The 27,047-nt window shown below is 46.2% G+C and overlaps 1 protein-coding gene across 2 annotated transcripts; it reads left to right on the top strand.

Moving 5' to 3' along the window:
* Positions 1-162: 162 nt before the first annotated feature.
* On the top strand, positions 163-19,567 carry CD83 (CD83 molecule). 2 transcript variants are annotated; one of them, XM_055321852.1, is made up of 5 exons: positions 163-266; positions 366-481; positions 14,346-14,550; positions 16,918-17,021; positions 18,305-19,567. In XM_055321852.1, the coding sequence occupies exons 1-5, from the start codon at positions 230-232 to the stop codon at positions 18,428-18,430; spliced, it is 588 nt and encodes a 195-aa protein (XP_055177827.1). In that variant the 5' UTR covers positions 163-229; the 3' UTR covers positions 18,431-19,567. The 2 variants fall into 2 exon arrangements, with proteins under 2 accessions (XP_055177827.1, XP_055177826.1); XM_055321851.1 differs by having other exon boundaries at positions 18,302-19,566.
* The last annotated feature ends 7,480 nt before the right edge of the window (positions 19,568-27,047 follow it).

Here is a 27,047-nt window from a genome sequence, read left to right as displayed (position 1 = left end):
CGGGGCGGGAGCGGGGGCCGGGGGCGTGGCCGGGGCGTGGCCGGGGGCGCCCGGCGGGGGCGGGCGCGGGGGAGGGCGCCGGGGGGAGGGCGCCGGGGGGAGGGCGCCGGGGGGAGGGCGGGCCGCCCGGAGCGGGGGATTCCCCGGGGCTGGCGCCGGGGGAAGTCCCTGCGCGCGGGTACAAGAGAGCGGCGCGGCGGAGCGCTCCCCAGGCCGGCAGTCCCCAGCCATGTCGCGCGGCCTCCGGCTCCTGCTCCTGAGCTGCGGTAGGACCCCAGACGCCTGTGGGCCCCCCCACCCCGGGAACCCCGGGCCCCCCCGTCCCCTCTCGCTGGCTCACGCCGCTCTCTCTGTCCCCCGTGCAGCCTGCAGCCTGGCGCCCGCGGCGCGGGAGGTGAAGGTGGCTTGTTCCGAGGCGGTGGACTTGCCGTGCGCCGTCCGCAGGGAGCCCCGGGGCCCCTACAACGTGTCCTGGGCCAAGGTAAGCGCGGCGCTGCCCCGAGCCCACCCCCGTGGGCTGCGACCCTGTGAACCCCGCCGGCCTCCGAGCCCCGGGTCTTCCCGCACCGCCCCCCCTCCCCAAACCTCCTGCATCTGCTCAGAGGTTGCTCCCCGGGGACCTAATCCTCGTCCTGCCCCCGGAGGTGGCGGGGGAGGAACGGTCCCGAAGCCGATGGGAAGGCGGAGACTCTCTTATTTGGATGAATCCCGGAGGCCACCTGTGGTTGTGGCCCGCGGGCGGCCAGGAGGCGGCCAGGAGGCGGCCCGGGCGGACCAGGGCCGACCAGGGTATCGGGCAGGAGGCGTGTCCCCAGATTTCTGATTTCTGGTGTTTGGGGACTGTGATGCCCGGAGTTCGGGGGCAGGGAGGCAAGGGCGAGGCGCTTGGAGAGGGAGGCCTGAGACGCAGGCTGCCGTGGTCGAGGCTTGCTGCCCGGGGAGTAGTTGTGTGTCGGCCACCCCCACCCCCTTGTGGGCTACCCTGGCCCCTCGCTGGTCGCTGCCGCTGGGCGCTCCCGCAGCCGCCCCCCCCCCCCCCCGAGGCCCCGCCAGGGGGGCGCCTGGGACCGCGCGCGAGCAGAGCAGCGCTCACTGCAGCAGCAGCCAGCGTCGCTGTAAAGAGAAGGGAGTTGCTCTGGGGCGTTTTTTTTAAGGATTCTGCTCAACTGGAACATTTTCAGATGCTGAGACTGCGGTTCTGGCGCCTTTGCAAAGCCAAGCAGCCCCTGCTCTGTCGCTCACCTCCATGCTTGAGGTTAGGGCCCCCAGGGCACCTCTAGCTTCAGCCAAGTGCATGTGACAGCCTAGCCTTCCTCCACAGCTCTGATCGAAACTCCTGGCCTTAGAGGACATCTCTGCGTTTGCTGCTTTCCACAGAGTGCAGGGCTCTTCCTCTACCCTCCAAAAAAAAAAAAGGTGCTATCAAAACCTGCATCTGGCCAGTTAGCCAGGCAGCATAGGACAGTTATCACTTGGGTATGTGTGTGCATGCATGCGCGTGCAGGCATGTGTGTGACTCCTCTCCTGGCCAGATTTCAGTTTCCCGGATGGTGCTGCACACTGCTTTTGTGTATTCTGCACAACACCAGCCTTTGCCCTGCTAATCGGGAAGGTGCTCAGTGAATTCAGGCTGGCACTCGGTGGGTTACGTACACTGGCCATGTTGCTGCTGCCTTGGAGCTCGGTACTGTGTATGAAAGTAGGTTTGTGATCATTTCCACTTTATTTAGTATGGGATCAGAGAAGGGAACAATTCAGAAATCGTTCGTGTAGTAAAAACAACGGCGCGTAAAAAAAAAGTATTATAAAAATATGATTTGAAAAAAAAAACATGATTTGAGTGCTCTCTCTGTGCCGACCTCTGAGATGAATATTTTTTCTAATTAATTTTTTTATAAATTTTTATTTATTTATGATAGTCACAGGGAGAGAGAGAGAGAGAGAGAGAGAGGCAGAGACACAGGCAGAGGGAGAAGCAGGCTCCATGCACCGGGAGCCCGATGTGGGATTCGATCCCGGGTCTCCAGGATCGCGCCCTGGGCCAAAGGCAGGCGCCAAACCGCTGCGCCACCCAGGGATCCCTCTAATTAATTTTTTTTTAAAGATTTTATTTGTTTGAGAGACAGAGATAACGACCCAGGTAGCACAAATGGGGAGAAGAGGGAGAAGCAGGCTCCTGGCTGAGCAGCGAGCCTGATGTGGGGCTAGATCCCAGGACTCTTGGATCATGACCCAAGCTGAAGGCAGACGCTTAGCCGACTGAGCCACCTAGGCACCCCCGAGGTAAGTATTTACTGTACTATTCCAATGGACTTAAGAAAGAAGTCCTGCTACTACTGTTCCCATTTTACACATGAGGACACTGAACCTCAGGGAATGAAACAATCCCACTCACTGTTCCGTAGCTGGCTCAATGATGGAGATGGGATTTGAATCAAGTAGCCTGAGTTTTTAGAGGCCTGTCTTGATGTCTCTGTTTTCTACCTCAGTTACTTAAAGAAAACAAAAGTGTCCTTGATCTAGCCGGGCAGGGACTTAGTTATCTTAAAGAAGAGGGGGTGGGGAAACATGAAACCACAATCTCTTCCTGAGAGGAATTTAAAAAAGAAAAATAATATTAATATCCCCAGGGGAGTAATTAAAAAGTACTCATGAAACAAGTAGATGGAATTTCAGACTGTAAAGTTCAGACAGTTGTCAAGGTAAATCTTCTTGCACAAGGTCATTTGGAATGATGCAGTAAACCATAGCAATTAACCTTTGGCTTCTCCTTGGATGTCAGCTGATGATGTAACTCTATAACGTATGGGCTTGGTTATTGAACACAGTTCTTCCATGATTTACCCTGAAGGTCTCTCAAAACTCTGTTTAAAAAAAAAAAAAAAGATTAGCAGTCTCTTGGCATTTTCTTTTTTTCTGTTGGATCATGGAATAGGATCATTGCAAAATCATACCATAGTCATTTTTTTTAAAAAGAGGTAAACAGTGATCGAGTCGTGGTGGACAGGGAAGCTGTGCTATGCCAATAAACTATTCAGATACCTTGAAAGCAAAATGCATTGCCTTCAAGTACTTTTTAACAGGTCTCAGCATGTTCTGTAGATGTGGTTCTTTTCCAGCCCAGTAATTATACCTTTGTGTTGATTTTGTTTGTACAACAAAAGTGGACAGAGTATTCTGGGAATAAGGTCAGTGGTGAAATACTGAAATACTGAAATACTTTGTTTTACAGAAGATTAAGCATCTTGTCTTTTTTCCCCATATACCTTTCTTGTAAAATGTTTTAGTGAACTGGAGAGGTGGCTCTAAAAGGAGGACTTTAAGCCTGATGAGCACAGCTAGCCTCGCTCATGTCACCTCCCTTGTCATCACTAGTGTGGTTTGTCAGGCCTCTTTGCACAACTGTGGGCTGTGAGCAGAAGCAGAGCAGAGAGTCCCTTGGAATGGGGTTTTTGGTTGTTGTTTTGTTTTGAACCATCCACCAGATTGATTCACATTCTCACAGGGCTTCTACATATCACAATTATGGTTATAATGACTCACAATTTAAAATTCCATGTACCACTCAGTTCTCCCGCACCATAGGGCATCCTGCCACTGTCCAATTGGCAGTGATTACTTGTGATTACCAAAGGACCCATGTAAACCATGTGTTTCTTATCATGTCCCTTTTACAGAAAGACCCAAAGCAGAGGGCATCCAATTAGTGTTTGTAACATTAGGGTGAGTGGGGGAAGAAACAGTGTCCATTTTTATCCTCTGTTTCAAAGGTACAGTGAGAGGGGGTTGGGGGAGGCTTAATACAGACATACACAAGGGGACATGGGGGAGCCAAGAGTGGGCAGAGATAGCCCAATGCCTCTTAACCTGACTTACTTCCCATGGACCAATGTCCTTCTAACTGAGATCCATCATTGGGTCCTCCTCTTATCCTCTCCTTATGTACCTGTTAAGGCAGAGTGGATGATTGAGAAGAAATAGAAATGTGCATACACATATCCATCTGGATTGTAGCTAAATTTAGCCTTTGAAGTTGTGAGTTGACTGTGGTTGTTTAGGGAGGTATTTTGAGAAAATATGCATGCCGACTTTGGTCCAGCACTCTCTCTCATTGGCTGCGAGCGATGCAGGGAGTCTTTTTATGTCTGCCGGGAGTAAGAATATCCATGGAAGGGCTACTCCTGTCTTCCATGCTGAGCCTAAGCGGAGGCATGCTCTCTTTAATGAGGCTGCGCCAGGTTTGGAGGGAGAGGATGATACTGGATGGAGGGTTTGAGCATGCTGATGTTGGCTATTAATAATAACAAGTGGTTATTTATCAGGGAGACGTAGTACCATCTTGTATCACATGAGGAGCCTGGATAACCTATGTTGATGCATAACGAAAGAGGATATTTAGTGTCAACCTAGGATGACATTGCGGGGGTGAGGACAGAGATGCGTCACAAGACAAATGCCCTTTTCAGATTATTTCCAACGGAAGGAAGAAAGAGGAAGTCACACTGGTTTCAGAGGTCAGTCTTGATTTTGTAATAGTGAGAAGAGCCCCAGCTGCGGCAGATCATGGACCGTCCCCCTGGCCCTTGATGCTGGCCAAGAGCAGGTTCATGGTTTGCATGAAGCTGCTTCAAAAGTTCCAGGATAGTCAACCATGCAGAGCTTGCTTGTCCTGGATTTGTTGTGAAACCGTCTTCCATGTATGTTGCCAATCTCCTCTTCTGTGTAGTTGTATTTCCTGTCTCCATCATCTTGTGTGATAAAGCACCGCAAAGCAAGGAAGCATTGAGAGAAGCAGATCCCGTCATAGGGCCTGAGGGTGATGAATGCTCTGGGTAGATGTAATCTGTACCAACATAAATGCTGATGGACTCACGAAGGAGCCAGTGTGTGCCACTCACTAGACCTCCTTGATTCTAGAGTTTTATCTGTTATAAGATAGAATTTAAGAGCACGTTTTTAGGAGAAAAAGGAAACAAACATACTAAACATAGAAGCACTGAAACATTGAAGCATGAAAACGATGTATGTAGTTAGCATTAAAGAAAAGTCATCCTGTGTACATTGGCACCTATATTACGTGTCCTGGTTGAATCACTTTTATGGGCTTTACCTTAGGTCAAACCACGAAAGACATAAAGTTGGTTTTCAGAGGTCTCTTATATTTACACTTCATTAGTCAATATTTCTAAGTCCCAAGTGTGTTCCAAGCCCTGGGCCTTGTGCTGGCCATCTTAAAATCAACAGGGAACTTTTGCCAGAGAACCATCTAGAGCAAAGGCAAGGAAAAGGAATCCACATCAAGCATTTTGGGGAACCAGTGGGGGGACTGGTGATCTGGAAGGGAGAATTACACAGGAGAGGGCTGGGGGATGTTACAAAGAAGGCTGGGATAGATGGTGAGGACCCTTGAATGCCCAACTATGATGGCTTGAACTCCTTTTGGTAGCAGGGAGTCATTGAAAATTTTTAAGCAAAAAAGATGATGTAATGACACAAATCTATAAAGAAAAGCGTGTTTCTTGTGGTGAAAGACACACTCTGATTCATCCTGGAAGATGAGTCCCAGAGGGAGGCCTTGTTCCCTCACTACAGCAAAATCCAATCAGGTCAACCCAGCCAAGACTTCAGCGCATTGCTGAAATTTACCTTCCTTTCTCTCCTGGCCACCCATTGTGTCCTCATGGTTCTACAGAGGAGTGGGCAACACAGCATGTGGCTGCCTTGGAGGGCTTCTAGAAGTCTCAGTCAGCTGTGAATGAGCCATCACTGAGATTTTGGGACAGTGACAAATCAGAGCAAAGTTACTACAGTCTTTCAGTGTGCAAGAGAGTGAGGAAGAAGAAGGCAGCTGGGGGTTAAACAGAAATCGAACACTTATTTTCCATGAATAAAAGGGGGAACCTAGGTCATGTGAGAAACAGCATTATCTTAGTTCTATATTTGGTTATGTCACTACACAGAGAAGAGGAAGTTAGGAGAAGGTCTCAGTGATGTAAGGGAAGGTCTAGTGTAAAGCAGGGTTAAAAAGAGATTCATTACCTAAAAAAGGGTTTCTTCATCTGAAATCATTTGCATAAGCTTTTCCTGGCCACTCCAGTGATAACCCCAAATTTTCTACCAAAAGCTGTAATCAAACCAGAGGTAGACCCAAGTACTTCCCCAAGATTTAAAGAACAGTCATAGACCTACTTGGATTTTTGTTTTTGTACTGGGGTCTATTTGGTTAAAATTCCCGTGTGGGTCATGTAATATTGGTACAGTCTTGGGAGCCCAAGACTTATTTATATCACCTGGTGTTTTTGTCGAGACCAACTAGTCTACTGCATATTCTTGTCCCAAATCTCTAAGAGATGACAGATCCCAGAAGAGTGAGTAGTTGTTTAAGATTATAAATCCAGGTGGGGAAAACCTACAGGAGAAAGGATGCCAGTTGCCATAAACAATTCATAATCACCTTGAACCAGACACTCTGGTTTCTCAATCAGATTAGGCCTGTATGTCTCACTTCCCTGAGGAGAGGGGAACATGTGAGCCCAAGGGACAAGAAGGACTGGTCTACATGTGGAGATAGCTCCCTCTGTAACACATTTATTTATGGGGCAGTTCAAAGTGTCCCTGTGAGCAGCACCCTTTCAGTTGCGAAGCATTGTAATCCGGGCAAAACTCACTTAAAGTAAAGGGCATATATTAGTTCATATAGTCGAAATGGAAAAAACTTCAAAATTGTAATTCACACTTCAGTTATCTCTGGTGTTGTGGGTAAAATTGTTTCCCACAGAAAGATTATCCCTGGTATCTGCAAATGTGACCTTCTATGGAAACAGGGTCTTTGCAGATGTCATCAATTTAAAGTGAGCTCATACTTGATTAGGGTGGGCCCTAATCCAGTGACTGGTGTCCTTATAAGAAGAGAAAACAGAGATACAGACATGGCAACAGGGAGAACACCCTAAGGTGGAGGTAGTGACTGGATTGATGTGTCTCCAAGCCAAGGAATGCCAAGGATGGCTGGCAATGCCAGAAGCTTTAGGAATGAGGCGCGAAACAGATTTTTCCCTAGAGCCTTCAGCGAGACCATGGCTCTGTCAGCACCTCGCTTGTGGACTTTTGGCCTCCAGAACTATGAGAAAATACTTTTCTTTATTTTTTACACTTTATTAAAAAAATTTTAATTCCAGTATAGTTATCCCATAGTGTTATATTAGTTTCTGGTGTGCCATATAACAATTCAACAATTCTATACATTACTCAGTCCTCATCATGGTGAGTTATCCTTCATCCCCATCACCTATTTCCCCAATCCCCCCCACGCACCTTTCCTCCGGTGACCTTCAGTTTCTTCTCTATAGTTAAGAGTCTGCTTTTTGTTTGTCTCTCTCTTTTTTTTTTTTTGTTTCTTTTTTCTTTGTTCATTCATTTAGTTTCTTAAATTCATATGTGGATATGAGTGAAATCATATGGTGTTTGTCTTTTTCTGATTGACTTATTTCACTTTATATTATGCCCTTTAGAATATGTGTTGTTGCAAATGGCAAGATTTCATTCTTTTTTATGGCTGTATGTATGTATACACACACACACACACCCCACATCTACTTTATTCATTCATCTATCAATGGACACTTGGGGGGCTTCCATATTTTGGCTATTGTAAATAATCCTGTGGTAAGTATAGTGATGCATACATCTTTTCAAATTAGCCTTTTCATCTTCTTTGGGTAAATACCTAGTAGTGGAAGTAGGGTAGTTCTTTTTTTTTTTTTTTTTGGAAGTAGGGTAGTTCTATTTTTAATTTTTTGTGGCACCTCCATACTGTTTTCCACAGTGGCTGCACCAGTTTGGATTCCCACCAACAGTCCACGAGGGTTCTGAGAACATACATTTCTGTTAATTTAAGTCGCTCAGTTCGTGGTGCTTTGTTATGGCAACATAGAAAACAAAAACAGCTGGATATCCCTAGGACGTGGTGTCTTTCTGTCCCTCAAGTCTTCTTTTTTCATATTAGTTTTATCATCAGCCTCCATCCACATGGCAGTGAGGTAATAGCTGATAGCTGCAGTCTTGTGTACCCTCTCGGGATCATGTGCAAAGGAAAAGATAGTGTCTCTCTTCTAATATCTCAACAAATGTCTGATTACATTTAAGTGGCTTTGATTGGGTCATGTGGCTATCAGAGCCAATCTCTCTGGTCACAGATGTCAGGCTTGAGCTACATGTGCCTCTCTAGAACCAGGTGTAGTGCCCTCTGAAGGACGTGACTCAGAGTCATAGGAGTGCCCCTTCCAGGTCCAGCTGGACTTACAAGATGGCAAATGGAAGAAGGATGGTTTGCATGAACAATGAATGGGCAAATCCCAGTTCCAAAGAGTTTTGCCACATTTATTATCATGATGCTTTAGAAAATCCAGAATGTTGTGGATATTTTGGACACATTGTGGGTAGAAAAATAATTTTTCTTTAGAGCAGAGGTTGGAACTTCTAGAACAACGTTGCCAAGGAGGAGACGGGAAGTATCAGCAGGAAAGAATGACCAAGAACATGGATAGAATGGAAAGCTATGAGACATAAGAACAAATTCTATGACCAGCCTTACCAATTGTAAAGCACTTTCATGTATTTTCCCTTTTGATACTTAAAATAGCTTCATGTGGCAAGTAAGAGAGTCACAGTTGGGGAAATGAGACTCTGAGATGAGGTACTTTACTGAAGAAGACTCAGCTAACTGACCACGAATCTGGACTTTGGACCTTTGATTCCAAAGCCAGTGCCCTTGTAACTCCCTTGTTTTCTCTAAAATTTACTCATTCACTCAGCAAATGCTCTTTGAATAATTCCAATGTGCTGGGAACTATTTAGAATGTGGGCTGGGAAAATGAGAGAGAAGAGTAACATGTTTAGGGCTCCATGTGTGATGAACAGACACTATACCATACCATCCGCGCCCATCATCATGGATGTCTTCACACCACCCTGATGAGATACAATTACCCCTGTGTCCACTGAGCAGATGGGAGCCCAAGAGCTGTTTGGTCAGTTGGCCAAGAGCAGAACTAGCCATGGCAGGACTGGAGTTTGCTTCCAGGTCTGTTTGACTCCAAAACCTGTGCTCTTAATTACGTTGCCTCTGCCATACTCATAACTCTCTTAGCAGCCATAAATTCAGCTCTGTCTATTAGACCCAGTAAATTTCAAAGTGGAAAATCATTTTTCCAATAAAACTACACTTAGAAAAAAACGATGTTAATGCGCATACATTCTACCCTCATTATGACATCAACCTCCGAGCCAAACTATTTTGCACGTTATAAAGAGCTGTTTTTATGATGAATGGGGATTATATTGGCACTTTAATTGAGTTAGAAACCAAGGTACATGAAAGTTAGTGCATGAGAAATGCAATAAAGAAAAAGCTGTTCAGTGTGATTGGAATATAGCAGATTACTCTCATACCATGTTTAAATACATAACGTCCATACCTTTAAATACATTTAATCAAATTGTTGAGTTAAATATTTATATGTATATATAAGCACACACATTTTGCCCATCAGAAAAAAATCTCTTCCTTTTCTTCTAGTTTTCTATCACATTCTTAACAGATCTCATGTCTGGTAAATTTGAATTCCAGGTTTGTGATCTAAATCCTTTCTTTGCTGTAGGTATGGAACAATTACTCTCTTCTATTTAAACATGGTAATCTAGACGGTGAGCATGTATTTGGATAAAATTATTTAAACTTAAAAAAATAACTTTCCACCATAATAGGGTTTTTGACTGAAATATCAGTTCAATTTCAAACATATTAATTCTATATTTGATTTCTTTTATTCGAGTTCAAATTTGTCCATCATTTAAAAAACTCCACTTAATTCACATGCCCTTAAAATTAATTCTTGTATTTGCTTGCTTTAGCGTTGAGCAAATTAAAGAGTTTATTTAATTTGGGGCTTGTCGTTTCCTTAAGGTCAAATCTCCATTTTAGAAAGAGAATATGCTGCTTAAATTATTTAGTCTTATAGAGGGCCTTGAGACAAATCAAATATCCTTCGGCTTTCTGAAAATGAGATGTCCTGTATTTTACCCTTCTCTAATCCAATCAAAAATATAGAATTGTCAGCGTAAGAGTTAATGCATGGAGAGTGGATTTTTAAAACATAATTGGGATGAGTGTTTTGAGGAATTAATTTGCTCAAATCGTGTTGTGGTTTAGCACACTACAATATTAGCTTTGTAAAGTACGCATTAAGTAGTCCCCATCAATTATGCTTGGCTGTGAATGAATCTGAGGGTTCCTTTTGTTATAAATTACTATTTCCTAAAATGCTTTTGCAGAGAGGCAATGAAACACTTTCAGATTTGGAATGTTTAAGAGCTGTTCTTTGCCAGTGGTTGATTTTGAGCCAGCTCAAATGTTTATAAGAACTCATAAAACAAAGCAAAGTTGAGGATGGCCCATGTGCTGGTTGCTTCATTGGCCTCTTTCTGAAAGTCTCCTCCGGTTCTTGAATGGTGCAGCTCTTGCCACAGCAGACTCACCTGGTAGCTGCTTGGCCACAGAACTGAAGTTAATGATCTGAACTTTTGCATAAAAAGTCTATCAGTACTGGTGGTACCTGCTTGCATTTTGAGCGTGCAACATGAACATAAAATCTACGACTATTTTTTGCAGCTGTAGGCAAGTCCCAGAATCCCCAGATGGAGTCACATGAGAAGGTTTATCTCGAAATGGCATAAAGAAGGGATGGAATAGGCATTGTGTGTACCTACAGCTTGAAGCTAGAGGGAGCATTCTGAAATATTTCCAGGTGCATTGTGTGAATTCACAGAAGCTTCCTCCTGCTGTAGTTAGTCATCAGGCAAAGACCGCTGCTCATGACTATAGCAAGAGTTCCCAAGTTCAACCAGTAAGTTTTCTGGGTCTTTCAGGAAAAGCCAGGAAGAGGTTGCAAGATGGCCTCAATGAGAGTTGAGATATTTTGCGATGACCCCATGGATGGGTGTGATGGATCAATCAAAATTCTGTAGGTTGCTTTGGCACTCCTTGTTCTGCCTTTCTGCCTGCCCTCTGTCTTTCTTGTGATCTCACTCTGCTTTTGTTTTTCTGGTTGAAAATAACTAGAGGCCACTGGAGGTTTAGCCACAGGCCCATGGAAATCTGACCATCAAATAAGCGACTGTTCAATGTTGTTACTGCTGATTTTTAAAGGGAATTCTTTTCTGCAAATAGGTGGAAGGCCACCGCCAGCCCGCATTGATCATCTGCACACACTCGCTTCAGCTGGCATGATAATAGGGCCACTTTTTGTAAATAAACGTAATAGTTTATGTTTCCGCCCCCTCCAGAGGGGTCTGCAGTGTTGATCTTGACTTTCAGATGGATCTTTCTGAGTTGAGAGAAGGATCACTGGATGGGACCAGGGGGCCCCAAGGAGAAACCCGGAGATCAATAATCTCAAAATGTTTGCTGCAACCAAGTTTCCGTCCTTCCAGATGCAAGGTTTTTAGCAAAGCAGAGTCTGCTGAAATCTATTAGAAATAAACCTGAGTTGATGTATTTGGAGGTAAATTCAGAAAAGAAAAGCAGGATGAGACATCAGTGGAGACTGCAGAGACTGGGCTGAGTTCGTTCTAACTGGTCTCGTGGAGGTGTGAGGGCAGATCTCGGGACACATGGGCCCTGGAGGGTCCTGGGCACCTGCCCCTCAGTAGCGCTGGTAGGAGGGAGCCCCTCTGCCACATGTGGAGGAGGGGACAGGCATGAGCACACGATGAGGCTACAGTTTTTGGTTCAGTTAGGCTTGAAAAGGGAAAACCTGGGTTAAATTGGATGTTTAACCACACACATGCACTACACATGCCACACACACCAGATTCAGTTGGATGGCTTTAGTCCCTCCTAAGTTTCCTTGGGCACTCCTTATTTTTTGCTTTATTTTTGAACATCTAAAGGCTCCAGTCTGTAGATCCTTGATTATTTAGGAAGGGACCTTTCAATACAAGAAGAACCGTCAAGAAATGGAATTTACTTTCATAGACTCTGCCCGAGAGAAGCCATTAGTCTCAGCCCCGTGTGCTGGCAGTGAGTGGAGCAGGCTTCCTTGCGGGAGCGGTAAATCTGCCACCAGATGTCTCTGTAGCCCGCTCCGCAGAATGCTAACAAGCATAACAAGCACCGAAGGCGAAGGCGGTGGAAGCTGGAGCTCTGGCTTTCTCTTGACCTGGAGGTGTATTCCCTCACTTAGTAAATTAAGCAGAAGCCACTAAGTGTGTGTAGTACATGGTGTGTGTTGTGTGTGGAGTATGCATGTGTGGGTTGCATATGTGCAGTGTGTGGAGTGTGTGTATAGTGTGTGTGTAGTGCATGTGTGCTGTGTGCAGCATGTGTGTAGTATGTTTGTAGTGTGTGCTGTGTGTAATGTATAGTGTGTATAATGTGTGTGCAGTATGTGCGTAGTGTATGCTGTGTGTGTAGGGTGTATGTAGTGTGTGTGTGGTGCGTGTAGAGTGCATGTGTGTTGTGTGTGTTGTGTGTGTATGTGCACAACATGCGTGTAGTATTTTTGTGGTATCTGGCGTGTGTAATATATAGTGTGTGTAATGTGTGTGCAGCAAGTGTGTAGTGTATGCCGTGTGTGTAGTGTGTGTGGTGTGTGTAGTGCATGTAGTGTGTGGGGTGTGTGTATAGTGTGTGCATGTATATACATATGTGTGTGGTATGTGTGTAGTATGTGCAGTTTGTGTAGTGCATGTATGATGTGTTTGTGGTGTGTGTGTGTGTGTAGTGCATGTGTGCTGTGTGTGTAGTATGTATACTTGCAGCATGTGTGTAGTATGTTTTTAGTGTGTGTTGTGTGTAATGTATAGTGTGTGTAATGTGTGTGCAGCATGTGTGTAGTGTATTCTGTGTGTGTAGTGCATGTGTAGTGTGTGTAGTGTGTGTATAGTGCATGTGTAGTGTGTGTGTGTTGTGTGTGCTGTGTATGTGTATAGCATGTGTGTAGTATTTTTGGCATGTGTAATGTATAGTGTGTGTAATGTGTGTGCAGCACGTGTGTAGTGTGTGCTGTGTGTGTACCGAGTGTGTGCGTGTTCTTCCCTGAGCTGCCCCTGCCTCACTGGTTACTGCTTCTCCGCACCGATGGCCCTTGGAGAGCGGGAGAGGAGTTGCCGCCTCCCAGCCCAGAGTAACCGCGGGGAAAGGCAGGTGAAGGCAGGGCAGAGAGACCTGCTAGTCGCTGTGTCTTTCCCTGGGGTGGCTCCTTGGTGCTGTCCCTGTGGTAGGGACAGGTAAGGAATGCCACTGAGTCTCATGCTCCCTGCTGGTCCCTGGCCATCCAGCCAAGGGCAAGGGCTGCCCCTGAGCTCTGAGAACAACGACTTGCCTTCCCCATTTGTGTAAATCAGTTTTAGAAGCTTGAAAACATTTCAGTGGAGGACCAGCGGGCAAGCTACTTAGGCAAACTGAAAGTCTATCTGGGGGAATGTGGTGGTAGCCTAATCTCTGAAGTACTAGATGATGAAAAGACCCTGCTGATTTGACCAAAAAGATAGTTCAGGGAGAGAGACCCAGCCAGGTTAGGTTGGCTGAATTTGGCATCTCCCACAGTCAGGCTGGTCTGTCCTGGCTACGAAAATTTAAGCGGTCAGTGTCCTTCCATGTACATCTTGGTATGACCGGCACATGATCTGACATGTAAAGTGTCCACATGGCACCGCTGCCAGCTGCCTTCCCGCCCTGGCAGAGAGGCAGGGTGGTACGACCTGTGACATCATGCGCGACCCCACAGATAACCCAGGTTTGGAAGAACAAGATGTCCACTTAGAGGGGGTGTTTCTGATGCATCTCTGTGCTTTTCACTGGGGTTGTCGGGCAGTGGTTTTTAGTTTAGGAGCATTTCCAGACAAAGAGCTGAGGTACAAAACTAGGAATCAATCAGTGGGTGAGTTGATATCTGAAGAACACAAGAGAACATTTAATACAGAACAATCAGCAACAAAATGGGACTCAAAGTGATTCACGTACTTCATCTCATAACCCTTGTCAGCACGTTGTTATTGTCAGCAGCACAGTCTGCTTTGTCGGGGCTGGAAGCTGGGGTACACAGGATCATGAAATTCGAGCCTGATCTGATTCCAGAAAACAGAGCCTTAAAGAATTTTCATAGATTTTTCTCCTCCTCCCCTGAAGGTCATATGTACATAATATTTTGTTTAAAAAAAAAAAAACTAGCTGAGGATGGATGTTCTGAAACCCAGAGGTGGAACCCTGGTGGTGGTGGCGGGGTCGGGGAGCAGTGTTTGCAGGCTCCGTCACAGCCTGATGCAGTGGGATTCTCCTTCAACAGCTCACAGAGGGCGGCGAGGAGAAGATTGAGGAGCTCCGGGACGGTCTGCACTCTCAGAAGGAAGGCTCCTTAGCGGCCCCCGAGGAAAGGCTGCACTTGAAGATCCGAAACACTACCACCTCTGACTCAGGGACATACAGGTGCACCGTGGAGGAGCTGGACGGGCAGAGAAACCAAAGCGGCACTGTGACCTTGAAGGTGACAGGTGAGGTGACCTCTGTACCTGGTCCCTCCTGGCAGCAGGGGTGTGCACTTGCAGTCGGGTCCTCCAACTCATCCTCTCGACTGGAGTCTGACCCAGATCTTCAGATCCTGTCTGTGGCTGAAAGCTGAATTCTCCTACAAGAGTGTCAGAACTTTTTCCCTCCCTCCCTCCCTCCCCCCCTTCTTTCCTTCCTTCCTTCCTTCCTTCCTTCCTTCCTTCCTTCCTTCCTTCCTAATAAGGACAGATCTACCCTAGTCGGACAGATGCCAAATGCAGCCAAACCACTAATCCGGGTGTTGTTTATTCATACAAGAAGCCCTTTGAAGCAAATAGGAAGTATCTCAGACTAATTTTTGGAGGACAGAGAAACTGTGTAGTCCAGAACACATCAGGTTACTGTATGATATTCCGCTCGCTTGCGCCTTCTCACCTGGCCTAAGGGGGCTGTATCATGTGGCCACCTTTCTACCATGAGAATAGCATTTCCTCCCATTTACGGTAATTACATTGCCCAATACCTCAACTCAAGAAATAGCGAGAAAATAATGTTCCAGTGATAGAATACACGTTTTTGCTCTATGCAGTAATACCAAGAAGTGAGCTCCAGGACGAGGATTATCTCTTTGGATTTTTTTCCCCCATTATGTTTCTTTATGGAGCTTAAAATAGGCCTTGCCTTTGACTTTTGCCCAGTGCTTTTTCGTGGCTGAGGCTTGAAATGACAAACACGTTGTTGTCACAAGAGTGCCTGATTTTTGTACCATAATGACTTTCTCCTTTTAGCGGGAATCTGACTTAAGAATATTAGTTTTTTCACAAGAACACGGTCTCTGTGTAGGGCTCACCAGACACACACACACATACACACACGCACGCACGCACCCTGCCCTTCTCAGTCTGGGGCCCCTTCTGCTGCTTTTGTTTGTCTTCACGCCCTAGCTCCACTGGACACCACACGCTGGCTGCTGTTCTTCGCCGCGCCAGCCCCACAGGAGGCTGCCCGTGAATACTCGCACTTGCGAGAGTGATGGAGGAGAGCCACCTTGCAGGGGACAGCAGAGAGAGAAAGGCATGTGGTGCAGGGAGTGGAGCTGAGAGAAACGGAGAACAGCTGCCTTCCTCTCCTTTGTTTTCCCGAGGCCAACATTGCCTGCGAGTTCGCTGGTCAGACTCCGGAGTCACTTGGATCTGGTTCAGTTAGGAGCGATGGCACTTGAGTGTGTGACCTTGGGCCACTCTCAGTTCTCTCATCTCTCAGATGGGGGCGAACACGTCTCCCACAAGCGCTGATGGTGAAGGTTGAATGGGATGTCACACAAAAGTGCCTTGTCCCATGCCTGGGGTACATGGAGTGTTGCATAAATGTCAGGAGCCATTAGGACAGTCGCTCTCCACCTTTCTTTTCTTGAGTCACGGACCGTGGCATGAACCCATCCCACCCCTGCTATTGAAGTTTTGAATCCAGCCTCATGGGTTGCCAGCTATATCAAGGCCCATTCAGGGCCCCAGGGAAGATTCCCTTGCCCACTCCCCCACCCCCACCCCCCAGTTGTCTGCATCCACCTGCTCCTGCCTGGGCCTTCCAGCAGATCCAGCACACATTGCATGTCACATCTGAGTGAGGGCTGGCTGTCCCTTCCACGTCTCCTCCTGGGCTGAAGGCCTGGCTTCTCCTTCCTTTGCGTCCCCAAGTGCTGCAGCCACAGGGGAGCCCCTAGCCCACCTTTGCTGCCGGCCTTGGCAGAGGAGCTTTCATGGTTCTATAAAAATGTGCCGACTTCTTCCTTCAGTACTAGCTGGGCAGCTTGCCTGCCTTGTTCCTTCAGCCCCTAGTCCTCCTGAGGTGAGAACACCTAGCGTTCTGCACAGCACCACCGAAGCTAGGTAACTCAGATTAACAAATGGTGCGTCATCTGCTGTGAGGACATCAGAGAAGCCAGGAAAGGCCCAGCACCTGAAGTGGAGGCAGATGGGCAGCAGGGTCAGTCTGGCCCGGACTCGCGGCTCTACCACCTGCCCTACCCCCGCAGCCTCTCTGCACCCTCTGGGCACCCCGACCCCTTCATCTGTAGGATGGGGATCCTCAGGCCTGCCTCCTGTGATTGAGATGTTGTAGGCCCAGCCCACTGCACACAGCCAGGCACAGGTGCAGGTGCACGAGTAAGCGCCAGCCGCTCCCGTCACTACTGTCACGGCTGTTGCTCGTGCTCTTCTTTCCCAGTGGCACAGACGTGAGCTTAGGAGTGGAAGACAAGCAGAACTGAAAAAACGCTGGCGCAAAGCATTCTCAGCTTTTTATCATGGTAGGAAAGTCCTGTTAAATGGCTTCACATTTTACTCTTTTTTTTTTTTTTCTCTTTTTTTAAGGATGCCCTAAGGAACGCAAAGAGACTTTTCAGAAATACAGAGCCGAGATTGTACTGCTGCTGGCTCTGGTCGTCTTCTACTTAACACTCATTATTTTCACTTGTGTAAGTATCTTTTTAAAAACACCTATTATTATGAAAAGAACACCCAGGGTGCCAATCTGAATATATTTGGTAGATAGTGTGAATCATTTAATGGTGGCGAGAGATGTTCTTCTCTGAACCCTGCACTTGTTGAGCACACTCCCCCCACCTGCACTGTGAAGATCATTGCGGGAAGGGCCCCACTTGTTTTCAATCTGCTTGCTCTGCACACAGCACTGCAAGGAGAAAACAAAATAAAGTGTGTGAGGAAGGTTTGAGAAAGGCCTGGTGGGTACAATGGTAGAAAGCACAGCACCGACTTCCCACTGTCCTGGGGCAGAGGCACCCCTCTTCCCAGAGGCTGGTTACCCTGCACAGCCGCGGCCGTAGATCAGTCTCTATCTCCTGTTCTTGAACTATTTCCTCCTGGTGGGTTCTCCTCTTATATTTTTGGAACTTCCACCCACTGCTTAAGAATTAACCCTGAGAAGCCAGGGTAGTGGGGTATATACAGGGAGTGTCCTGGGATGGAGGTTGACTGGCCAGGACTTAAATGTCCTTGGCATGCCCTTGAGCTATTGGTAGCAGACCCTCCAGCTCAAAGACCCTGAACCTCTTTCTGCATGGTTGCACATCTTGGTTTCCCAAAGTTGTAGGGGACCAAGGCCAGCTCTGGTCCTGACCCACTAGGAGGTGATCTGTTCTATATGTCTCAATGCCATCAGGATGGACTGGCTACTTAGGGACCAGGACAGAGCTCATTCAAGAGCTATCTCTGGGCCAGTGCTTGCCACTCATTGGCCCCCTCCATTCACTTCCTTGTCTCTCTGGCCATGTACTTATCTCTTGGGTGCTATTTTGAACATCTGTCCATCAAAAGACCCCAGGGAGCACCTACTGTGTAGAGACACTAAGCTAGGCACTGGTAGGGGACATAAAAAGATTATAAGACATAGTTCCTGCCCTCCAGGAGCTTTCAATTTGGTCATTAGAGTCATTTGCACACAAGATAATTGGAATTACTGGAGAGTAAATTTTAAAAATGAGTGACTTTGGTTTCTTGTTGGCAAATGCCTGTTTCTATGGGCACTGATTTTCTATGCAGATAACAAACAGTAGGGACTTGAAATGGCCTCGGTCTGTAGTCAGAGCATCTTCTGGTCAGTCTGGAGCTGCCAGTGAAATAGTACGAACCCACTTGTAGAGTGAGTGAGGCTGCCAGAACAAGCTGGCCAGCCAGCATTAAGTGAATGATGCATTTTCTCAGTTACTCATTTCTCAACTTAACTCTTATTTTTCAGAAGTTTGCACAACAACAGAGTATTTTTCCAGATTTTTCTAAGCCTCGCATGGAACGAGCTTTTCTCCCGGTCACCTCCCCACATAAGCATTTGGAGTCAGTGACTTTTCACAAGACAGAAGTGGTATGAGCAGGATTTCTGCAGGTTGTTTTTCCTAAAGGCGAAGAAGGCTCAGTGGTGTGCCTGTATGTCCCACAGGACAAGAGAAGAATGAGCCCCCACACGGAAGAAGGCATTCCTTCCTGTGAAGTCCTTCTGAAATCCCTGACAGCAGGTCCCGGCCCACTTTTTGTGAGCAGGACTTTGGAAGCCATTACATGACCATGTAGCATGGGGCCACCTGCAGGGAGTCCCTCGTGCTGCTGCTTCACAGCTACCTTTTAGCATTTTTCTCAGCTATCTGGTCAACCTCTTGGAAATCTTTTCAGTCATATACAAGCTATGGTGAGACACAGTTGGAAAAGGGTCTTGGGAAATTCTGATGCCTGGAGCTGGCCCTGTGATAGACTCTCGAGGACTGCCGTCCTCTGCACATCTGGGAAACATCTTTTTGAATTTGCTGTGTTTTCTTGTACTAACCCAGATGGTTTATGTCTAGGAGAAATCGACAGGCCAAACTGTAAGACAGTGGGGAATATTTAGCAAATAATTTCCTGGTGTGAAGGCTCTGCTAGTACTAAGGAGTATTTCTGTACATAGAAATAACAAGTTGATGAAGTGTTCCCCAATGGGGCTTTTTCATCTGGGAAAGACACCCATAAGGAAGCAATAAAGAAGAGTGCCACATTTATTTTAAATCCATAGATACCTGTCAAAGAAGGATTTGTCTTGTTTTCTCCTTTAGAAATCTACATCTGTAGTTGTCAGGGCTGACAGACAAGTCACCTCAGTATGGAGAGTAAGTACAATGTCAGAGAAGCCACAGAACATGACCACAGGATAGTGAGCTAGGTGATGACCTGACGGAAATGTTGGGCCGATTGTGTAATCTGGGTTCTAGCCCGTTGTCCCACTACCTGACTGTATGATCTCAATCATGGTCTTCATGATTTCTACTTTTTCAATGGTAAACCGAAAGGTTGTTGTCTGAGTAGATTGCAATAACATGTGTGGAAATGCTTTGGAAAAGCATAAAGCACTATAAAAATTTGAAGCTCTATTGGGTGATTATCCTTATTATTACAGTGGTGTTCTGAGCCTGAGAGAATGCCTTTCATTTTTCATGTTTTCCGTCATTCCAAACAAAGCCACAAATAAGACCTTCCCATAGTCTTCTAGGAGTTCTTCTGGGGAATTAAGGAGGCCAGGTGAGTGACACAGCAGCTAAAAGTACTCCAAGATATGTACACACAGGAACCACTGGTCCATGGGGACAAGGGAGTCCATAAAATGCTACGTCGACATTTTGATAGTTGTTGGGTTTCTTTTATAAAACTTGGCCCTTTCCCAACTTGCTTTCCAAAGAGATTTGATCCCATGAGTAGTGTGTGGATGGCCCACACTGATATTAGGGAGTCAAAGGGAAGCCAAGATAATTCCATGTTCTTTCTTCTTTGTCACACCCTTCATGTCATGAGATGACTGCATGTGAATAGAGAGTGTTCTTTTTTTATATTTAAAACTACTCATAAAATGTTGGAATAAGTGCTAAGATATCTGTAAACTAGTTTGAGAACCAGAACCCAAGATGAAGTTCTAGAGATGTCACATTGGCTGAGCCCTTCCTCAGGGAGAGCGTTTATGGCAGGTGGACCTCTATGCAACAGCACCCCCTTGTGCCCGAGGATGCCCTGAATCCATCCTCCAGTTGCCTTGCCACTACGTAGCCCATGATCATCTTGACTACCTGCATGACCACTGGCCTGGGGATTGAAAAAAATGGGGGTTTTTGACTTCAGAAGGATGTGTACAATCAGAGTCTCTGTACCTGGGATTTCTCAGGTTTCACTCAAGATTCTCAGATAGGTCCATTACCCTCAAAATGATAGGAGCAGCCTAGTACAGGTGGTTATAATAGTTGTAAAAGTATAGGTGAATCCTCTTTGGGACATGACTCTTTATAAAGATGAAGGTTCATAAAATGTAAAAGCTGTAGATTCCCTTCCCAAATGCTTTACCAAAAGTGCTGGCGAGACCATTGGCATGGTAATTAAGAGCTCCTTACCCAGGTTTGAAGCAAAACTGACAAATTTGCCCCTTTGGCAGCCTAAGCTGGCAGATCTTTAGACTAAGAATAAGAACAGTGTCTGCCTAATAAGTGCGTTGTGAAGATTAAATGAGGTAAGGGGTCTAAGAGCTGAGCCCAGCATCTGGCAAATAGTAAGCCTTAGAGTAATATTAGAACAAGAAAGAACAAAAATGGCAGCAGAGAAGGTGGCAGTGACCATGAATCTTTGACAAAGTGCTTCTGTTAAAAGGAAGGAATTGACTTGGTGTGGGAGGCATGTTGCTTTCAGAGGATAAATACAGAATGAAACCAAATGCTTCGTGGCCATTAGGGTTATAGTTCAGGAAAGAGGAGGATGGGGGGCACCCTTCATTAGCTTGCGTTGACTCAGGCTAAAAACATGATGGAGATATCAGACTCCACAGTTTGCACCTACTGTTTGGTATGAGAAAAGATTATGTGTGTGTGTGTGTGTGTGTGTGTGTATGTGTGTGCAAGAGAGAGCAGAGTAAGTTGGGTAGGGCAGGATTTATCAAGGACAGTGAACTGCCTTGATTGAAGAAGGTAGATGATCATATTTGTTCTTTGTCTCCACTGCCAGGGAAAGCTTGATTCTCCAGGCCCTCCTTTGTCTATGGAGTTAGATCTATGGTTCAAATAATTTCACCTTGGGATGTCCCAAGACACAAATACAGACATGAGTATCAGCTCCACATCTTTCCAAAAGACAGCCTGTGGTTTTTGTTTTCATAAAAATTCTTAGGAGGTTTCATCATAGAAAACACTGAGCTGCACTCACAGAACCCAACAGAGCCCGATTATTTGCTGGGGTTGCAGGAGAAGGGATCTAGCCACAGCCTGTGGACATAGAGTATGTGAGGCTCATGTGTTCAACCCCCATAGCTCAGGGACAGTAGGAGTCTCAGAATAATGCTGTCTGGTTCTCCCGCCCTTCCTTCATTGGCAACTTTATTTGGCTGGATTCACTGGATAGTTGTTTGATACTCCATCTTTCCTACATAAAAACATCCAAAGGCATAAAAATCCTAGTCTAGGAGCTGCTTGCTTAATTCAGCAGCAATTAATCCCTCATAGTTTTACAACTGATTGTTTGCAGAGCCAGATTTGATCGAATTGGTTGGTAAAATACAATCAATCAGCTCTTTGGTCAGAGTCTATTATTACTATTTATTCACTTAAGACTGTGTTTGTTTTCTAACTTTCATTTTTAAATTACATAAGAAGTTAAAATTCTACCAACTGTAGAATTCTAACGCCTGGAGTGTCTTGTGTGGATGTGTGTGTTGAATGGGTAAAGTTAAGTGTAAGTGCGTTTGCTGAGGGCTTACTCGGGACAAAGTACTACTGTGGGCATTCTGTGCTCTACTCAGAAAAAGCAAGACCCACCCTTCCATTCAAGAGCTTTAAGCACAGCTACCCATTAACATTAGGCGACTATGCAAAGAAGAATGGGAACACAAAGGACTGTGGGAGGGTCCAACTTAATGTAGGAACTCCTTAGAAGGCTTTAAAGAACTGATTCCATTTGAACTTGGACTTGAAAGACAAGCAAGATTTGGGGTGGTAGTGATGGGTACGGAAGGGCGGTGGAAATGGGAAAGACACAATCTCTAAGGCAAAAGGTAAAGCACACACTTGAATAGAGAATTGTATGAGGGTTTTGTAGGCAGAGGGGACCCAGAGTCCAGGCCACATAGGGAGGAAGCAATAAAGGATGGTAGACAAGATTTTGTAGAGAATTTGTATGGCGGGGCGGTAAGGAAGGATTCTGAATTGGGCAGCTGTAAGGTTAGACCCATTTCCAAGAAAATAACCAAAGAAGCCCAAAGTGAAGGATGAAACAAAGGAGCTGGAGAAGATGGGAAGCAGGAGGACCATCTGGGAGGCTGATGGAAGCCCGAAGAAACACAGCATGAGTAGGAGAGAAAGGGAGGAATGAAAAAGAGCTAATTCTTATGCTTTGTCATTTCTTTATTTTTTATTTTTATTATTATTATTATTTTTTGCTTTGTCATTTCTATCTTCAGTCCTGGGTTTGCTTACGATCCTAGCTGCTGTAAACTTAGGTCTGCTTTCTTTTTTTAAAAATAACAGAATGGGAAGAAAGAAGCCATCCCTTCTGTCCTGATCTCTCCATCACAGGTTGAATTTGAATCATCTTAGACCACAGAAAAGGCCCTTGTGTGTCACAGCCATTGTGGTAGCTCATAGGACCCTGGTGCTGTTGTAGTGACCGGATGTGGCATGGGTAAAACCGGTTTATCCATCTTTGCGCCCACTCCTGCCTCAGTTTCCTTGTCTTAGCGGAATCGTCTGGGGTCTATTGACCAAACGATACTACATTTGGTCCACGGTTGGTTGATTCAGGGAACACGGAGTGCATCATCTGAGCTCTGCAGGTGTATGTTTTCCTGTGCTTACCACCACATAGTGAACGTTGTTTGCTTCTTTTGTTGGTTCGGAGCCCCTAGGCCTTTGTCCAGCTGATGACGTGTTGCATAATTGCTCCTTAGCAAATTTGACATATAAAACTGGGCAGTTGGCTGACCAACAGACCCCGTCCACAAAGCGTGATGATAAACCCAAAAGAGATACCTTCCTGGGAGCCTACTAGGTGGTGTGTGGCTAGCATGGGATGGGTATGAATATGTCTACATGGAAAGTGATGCCACGTAACATGGTTTGTCGCCCCAGGACTTGACAAATGCCACACGAGCCCCATTCTGTCTTTGAGGCAAGGCATTTCACTTGCAGACATAGTCTTTCTTTTCCACTTCTTTATTTCATTCTCCCCGTGGGATCCCAGGCAGGCACACAGTTAGGTAACAAAGGACTATCAGGAAAACATCATCTAGGCAGGGTGTGTTTGTTTCCATGGTTCCTGAGAAGTTAGGGTGAAGGGAGGAGGGCAGAACTTGGCTCCTACAAGCAAATCTCTTCTTTTCTCCTTTCAATGCACGAACACGTACAGAATCCCTCTGGGCAAGGGAGACAGACCTCACTTAGTGGTTCATTTAGATTCTGCATGAGAAGAAGATATTGTTTTATTCTTCATGGTGAGAGGGGCTATTTCTTCAAATTGACCGTTTCCCCTCCTCACTCTTTGCCGAAGCAGCCTGTTTACAATCTACTCTTCTAGATTATGGTACTTAGTAGAGACAAGTAGAGAGAAATTCAGACACTGAAAAGCTTCGAGACATCCCGCAGAGTTGGAATGCTTTTTACAAAGGGGGAAAAAAAAATCTGCAAATGTGTATGTACTTGCCTCTGCACCCGCAAGAGCCAGCTGGACAGCCCATAAACGGTTCCTATTCAGGAATAACAAAAGCCCATGTCAGAAGTCAAGGGACAGGAGGCTGAGAACTAATAATAATTTTGCACTTACACAGCAGTTTTCATCCGAAGACCTCAGAGTGCTTTATAAACATTAATTAAATTGCCCTGCAGCCCCGTGAGATGGCTGTGTATCACTATTTCCAATTTGCAGGGGGTGGAGGGAGGAGAGATGTATGCATGGAGTGAAGTTGGAACCGGGCCATGCTACAATGCACGTGGATTGTGGACTCAGAAAAAGCAGCGGGACCTTGTCCCGGATGAAGCCAAGGCTAGGGTCATGTGCCATGGTACCTGCTGGGCCGGGGAGGAGACAGTCTGGCAGCAGAGCAGCTTAGGACCACTCCCCAGCGGGAGCCTCCTTATGCACAAAGTTAACAGGCGGCCACCTGCCCTGGGCTTGAAGGGAGCCGGCACGTGTTCATCACCGCATGCCGGACTGCTGTTACTATAGACTCATTCCTTTAGTGGCATTTGGGATGGCAGGTCGGGGTCACTAGAGGTGCTGACTATGCCTACCTTGCAGTATAGCCGGGACGGTGGTATGAAGGATTATGATGCCCTGCAGAAAAATACTACGGTCAATTACCAATATTTGCCCTGCACATGGGAAAAAGTAGTAGTGGGTTGGATTGTGTCCCCCCACCCCACAAAGATACATTGAAGTCTGAACCCCCAGCACATGTGCACAGGACCTTATTTGGAAATAGGGTCTTTGTAGATGTAATCAAGTTAGAATGAAGTCATATTAGATCAGAGTGGGCCCTAAATCCAATGATGAGAAAAAGGACATTTGGACACAGACACAGAGGAGAAGGCTATGTGAAGGTGGAGGCAGAGACTGGGGGCATGAGTCTAGGAGCCAAGGAAGGCCTAGGATTGCTGGCAACCACCAAAGCTAGAAAAGGCGAGGAAGGATTCTCCTCTAGAGTCTTCAGAGGGAGTGTGGCACTGCCAACATCTTGATTTCAGACTTTGAGCCTCCAGAACCATCAGAGAATTTCTATTATTTTAAGCCACCCAGTTTGCGGTACTTGGTTATAGCAGCTCTAAGAAATTAACCTGATAGTCTAAACATTGGAAATTCCAAATGTAGCATCATAAAATGGTCATTTACTTAAAAACTCATTCCACCATTGTAATAAGTGAAGGAAGGTTTCTAGGAGAGATTGGGATACGACAGGGGGAGGTGAGGACGGGGTGGGGAGGCGGACCTTGAAATGCCAGTGACAGTGTCAGCACCGTGTCCTCTGACATGGCACACACTGATCGTTCTCAGCCACTTAGATGTTTTGGCAGGTCAGTCCTATTATAATGTGTTGAATTGCAATTGTGCAAATGTGCTTAATGCATCCCATTTCCTAATCCGTATAAGGAAATGTGAGGAAAATCAAGCAGTGCATCCAGAAGCCAGAACAAGTGTAGCAAGAAGGAAAAATAATCTACAGGAATTCAGATCCAAAGTCTGGGAAAATTAGTCTGGCATGGCTGAGGTTGCTGACATTTAGGGCAAGAGACTATCTATTGCATTTGAGTTCAGTATTGCCCTATTGGGGTTTATTTTTAAAAAAATGCAGAGTCATAAGAGAGGCAACACATAAAGCAATCCAATCATGCCAGGCTCCATACTGGCAAGAAAGAAATGGTCTTTGGAGTCAGACAGATGTGAGTTGGAATCCAGGCTCTGTCCCTTACTAGCTCTGTGGTATCAGGCAAGTCGGTTGACTTCTCTGTGTCTCGATTTACTCATCTGCTGAGTGGGTATAATGATACTCTCATAGGCTTGTTGTAAGAATTCAGTGAGTTGATATTTTTTTTCAAAACCTGCCATCTAAGGGCCCCTGGGTGGCTCAATTGGTTAAGCATCTGCCCTTAGCTCGGGCCATGATTCCAGGGTCCTGAGATCAAGCCCAGCATCGGGCTCCCTGCTCAGTGAGGATTCTGCTTCTCCCTCTCCCTCCACCCCTTCCCCCTGCTCATGCTCCTCTTCTCTCTCTCAAATAAAATCTTAAAAATAAAACACTTGGCTTGTAGTATGTGTAGTATATCAGGAGTGCTTGTGCATGTTCAGTAAGTGGCTCTCCTTCCTATGGAGAGTGGATGAAGAGGGGGAGGCAGGTTGGGGAGGGCAGAGAGGGAGGTCGAGGGAGATCCCCTGGTCAACTGATCCCGCATAGCTGAGTCGGCCAGGGACTGTGGTTTGAGAAGTGGCTCCGTTCTCTGCTTGGCCTCAGGTTGACCCTGCTCCCTAGGATTCTTCTTTCTTCCTTCCCTAGCACCCCACCCCCCAAACCCTGCCCCAAAGAGCTTCTGGGAGTGAGAGCAGTAGCAGCCTGCCTGTAGTAGCCAGCCATGGCCAATTAGGCTGCTTCCCTGTCTGCCTTTGCCATCAGAGGCAGGGCCCACATCCAGGGGCCTGGAGATGGGGAGCCACTGGAGGCAGCTCCAGCTGTCAATGGAGCCATTTTCACAGGCTGGGAGCTATGCAGTGCAAAGAAAAAAAAAATGGAAGGTGCTCCTATCAGATTGGGCCAAGGGAGAAATCAGCAACCTTACCTCCTTGGATAGTGATCTCTGACACCCAGTTAAATGCATCAGCTCTAACTGACCCAAACTGAAACAATTTTTGCCAAGTGGCTGCTTATCTTTTTTTTTTTTTTTTTTTTTTTTTTTTACAATGCTAACAAGTTTTGAGTATAACTTCTTATTTTCCTTCAGGCTCTATACAACCAAAGGAAATAGTATCAGCCTTGATAATGATAAAAAAAAGTATTTTTTAAAAAAGGTTTGTTTGTTTGTTTATGAAAGAGAGATGAGCAACTGAGGAAGAGGGGAAGCAGGGGAGAGAGAGAGAGAGAGAGAGAGAGAGAGAGAGAATCTCAAGCACATGGAGCCTGACAACGCGGGGCTTGATCCCACAACCCTGAGATCATGACCTGAGCCGAAATCTAGAGTAGGATGCTCAGCTGACTGAGCCACCCAGGTGCCCCAATGATAAAAATATCTTTAATGTTGAGTTTCCCCCACCAAATATGGCTGGTATCCCAGACACAGAACCAACTCCTTGTGGGTCCTGAGTGGTTCACCACTGCTCTTGGCCACCACCATGTTTTCTTCTTGGATGGCCATGTTACTCTCGCTCTGCCACTGCTGGACTCATTCAGCAACTGCATCCCCTATACCTGCTGCTTACCTGTCGGAGGCCGACCAGTGCCATATATGGCT

This window comes from Nyctereutes procyonoides, unplaced genomic scaffold (genome assembly GCF_905146905.1).
Source record: "Nyctereutes procyonoides isolate TBG_1078 unplaced genomic scaffold, NYPRO_anot_genome, whole genome shotgun sequence".
NCBI lineage: Eukaryota > Metazoa > Chordata > Mammalia > Carnivora > Canidae > Nyctereutes > Nyctereutes procyonoides.
This window is presented reverse-complemented; position numbering and strand designations above follow the sequence as displayed.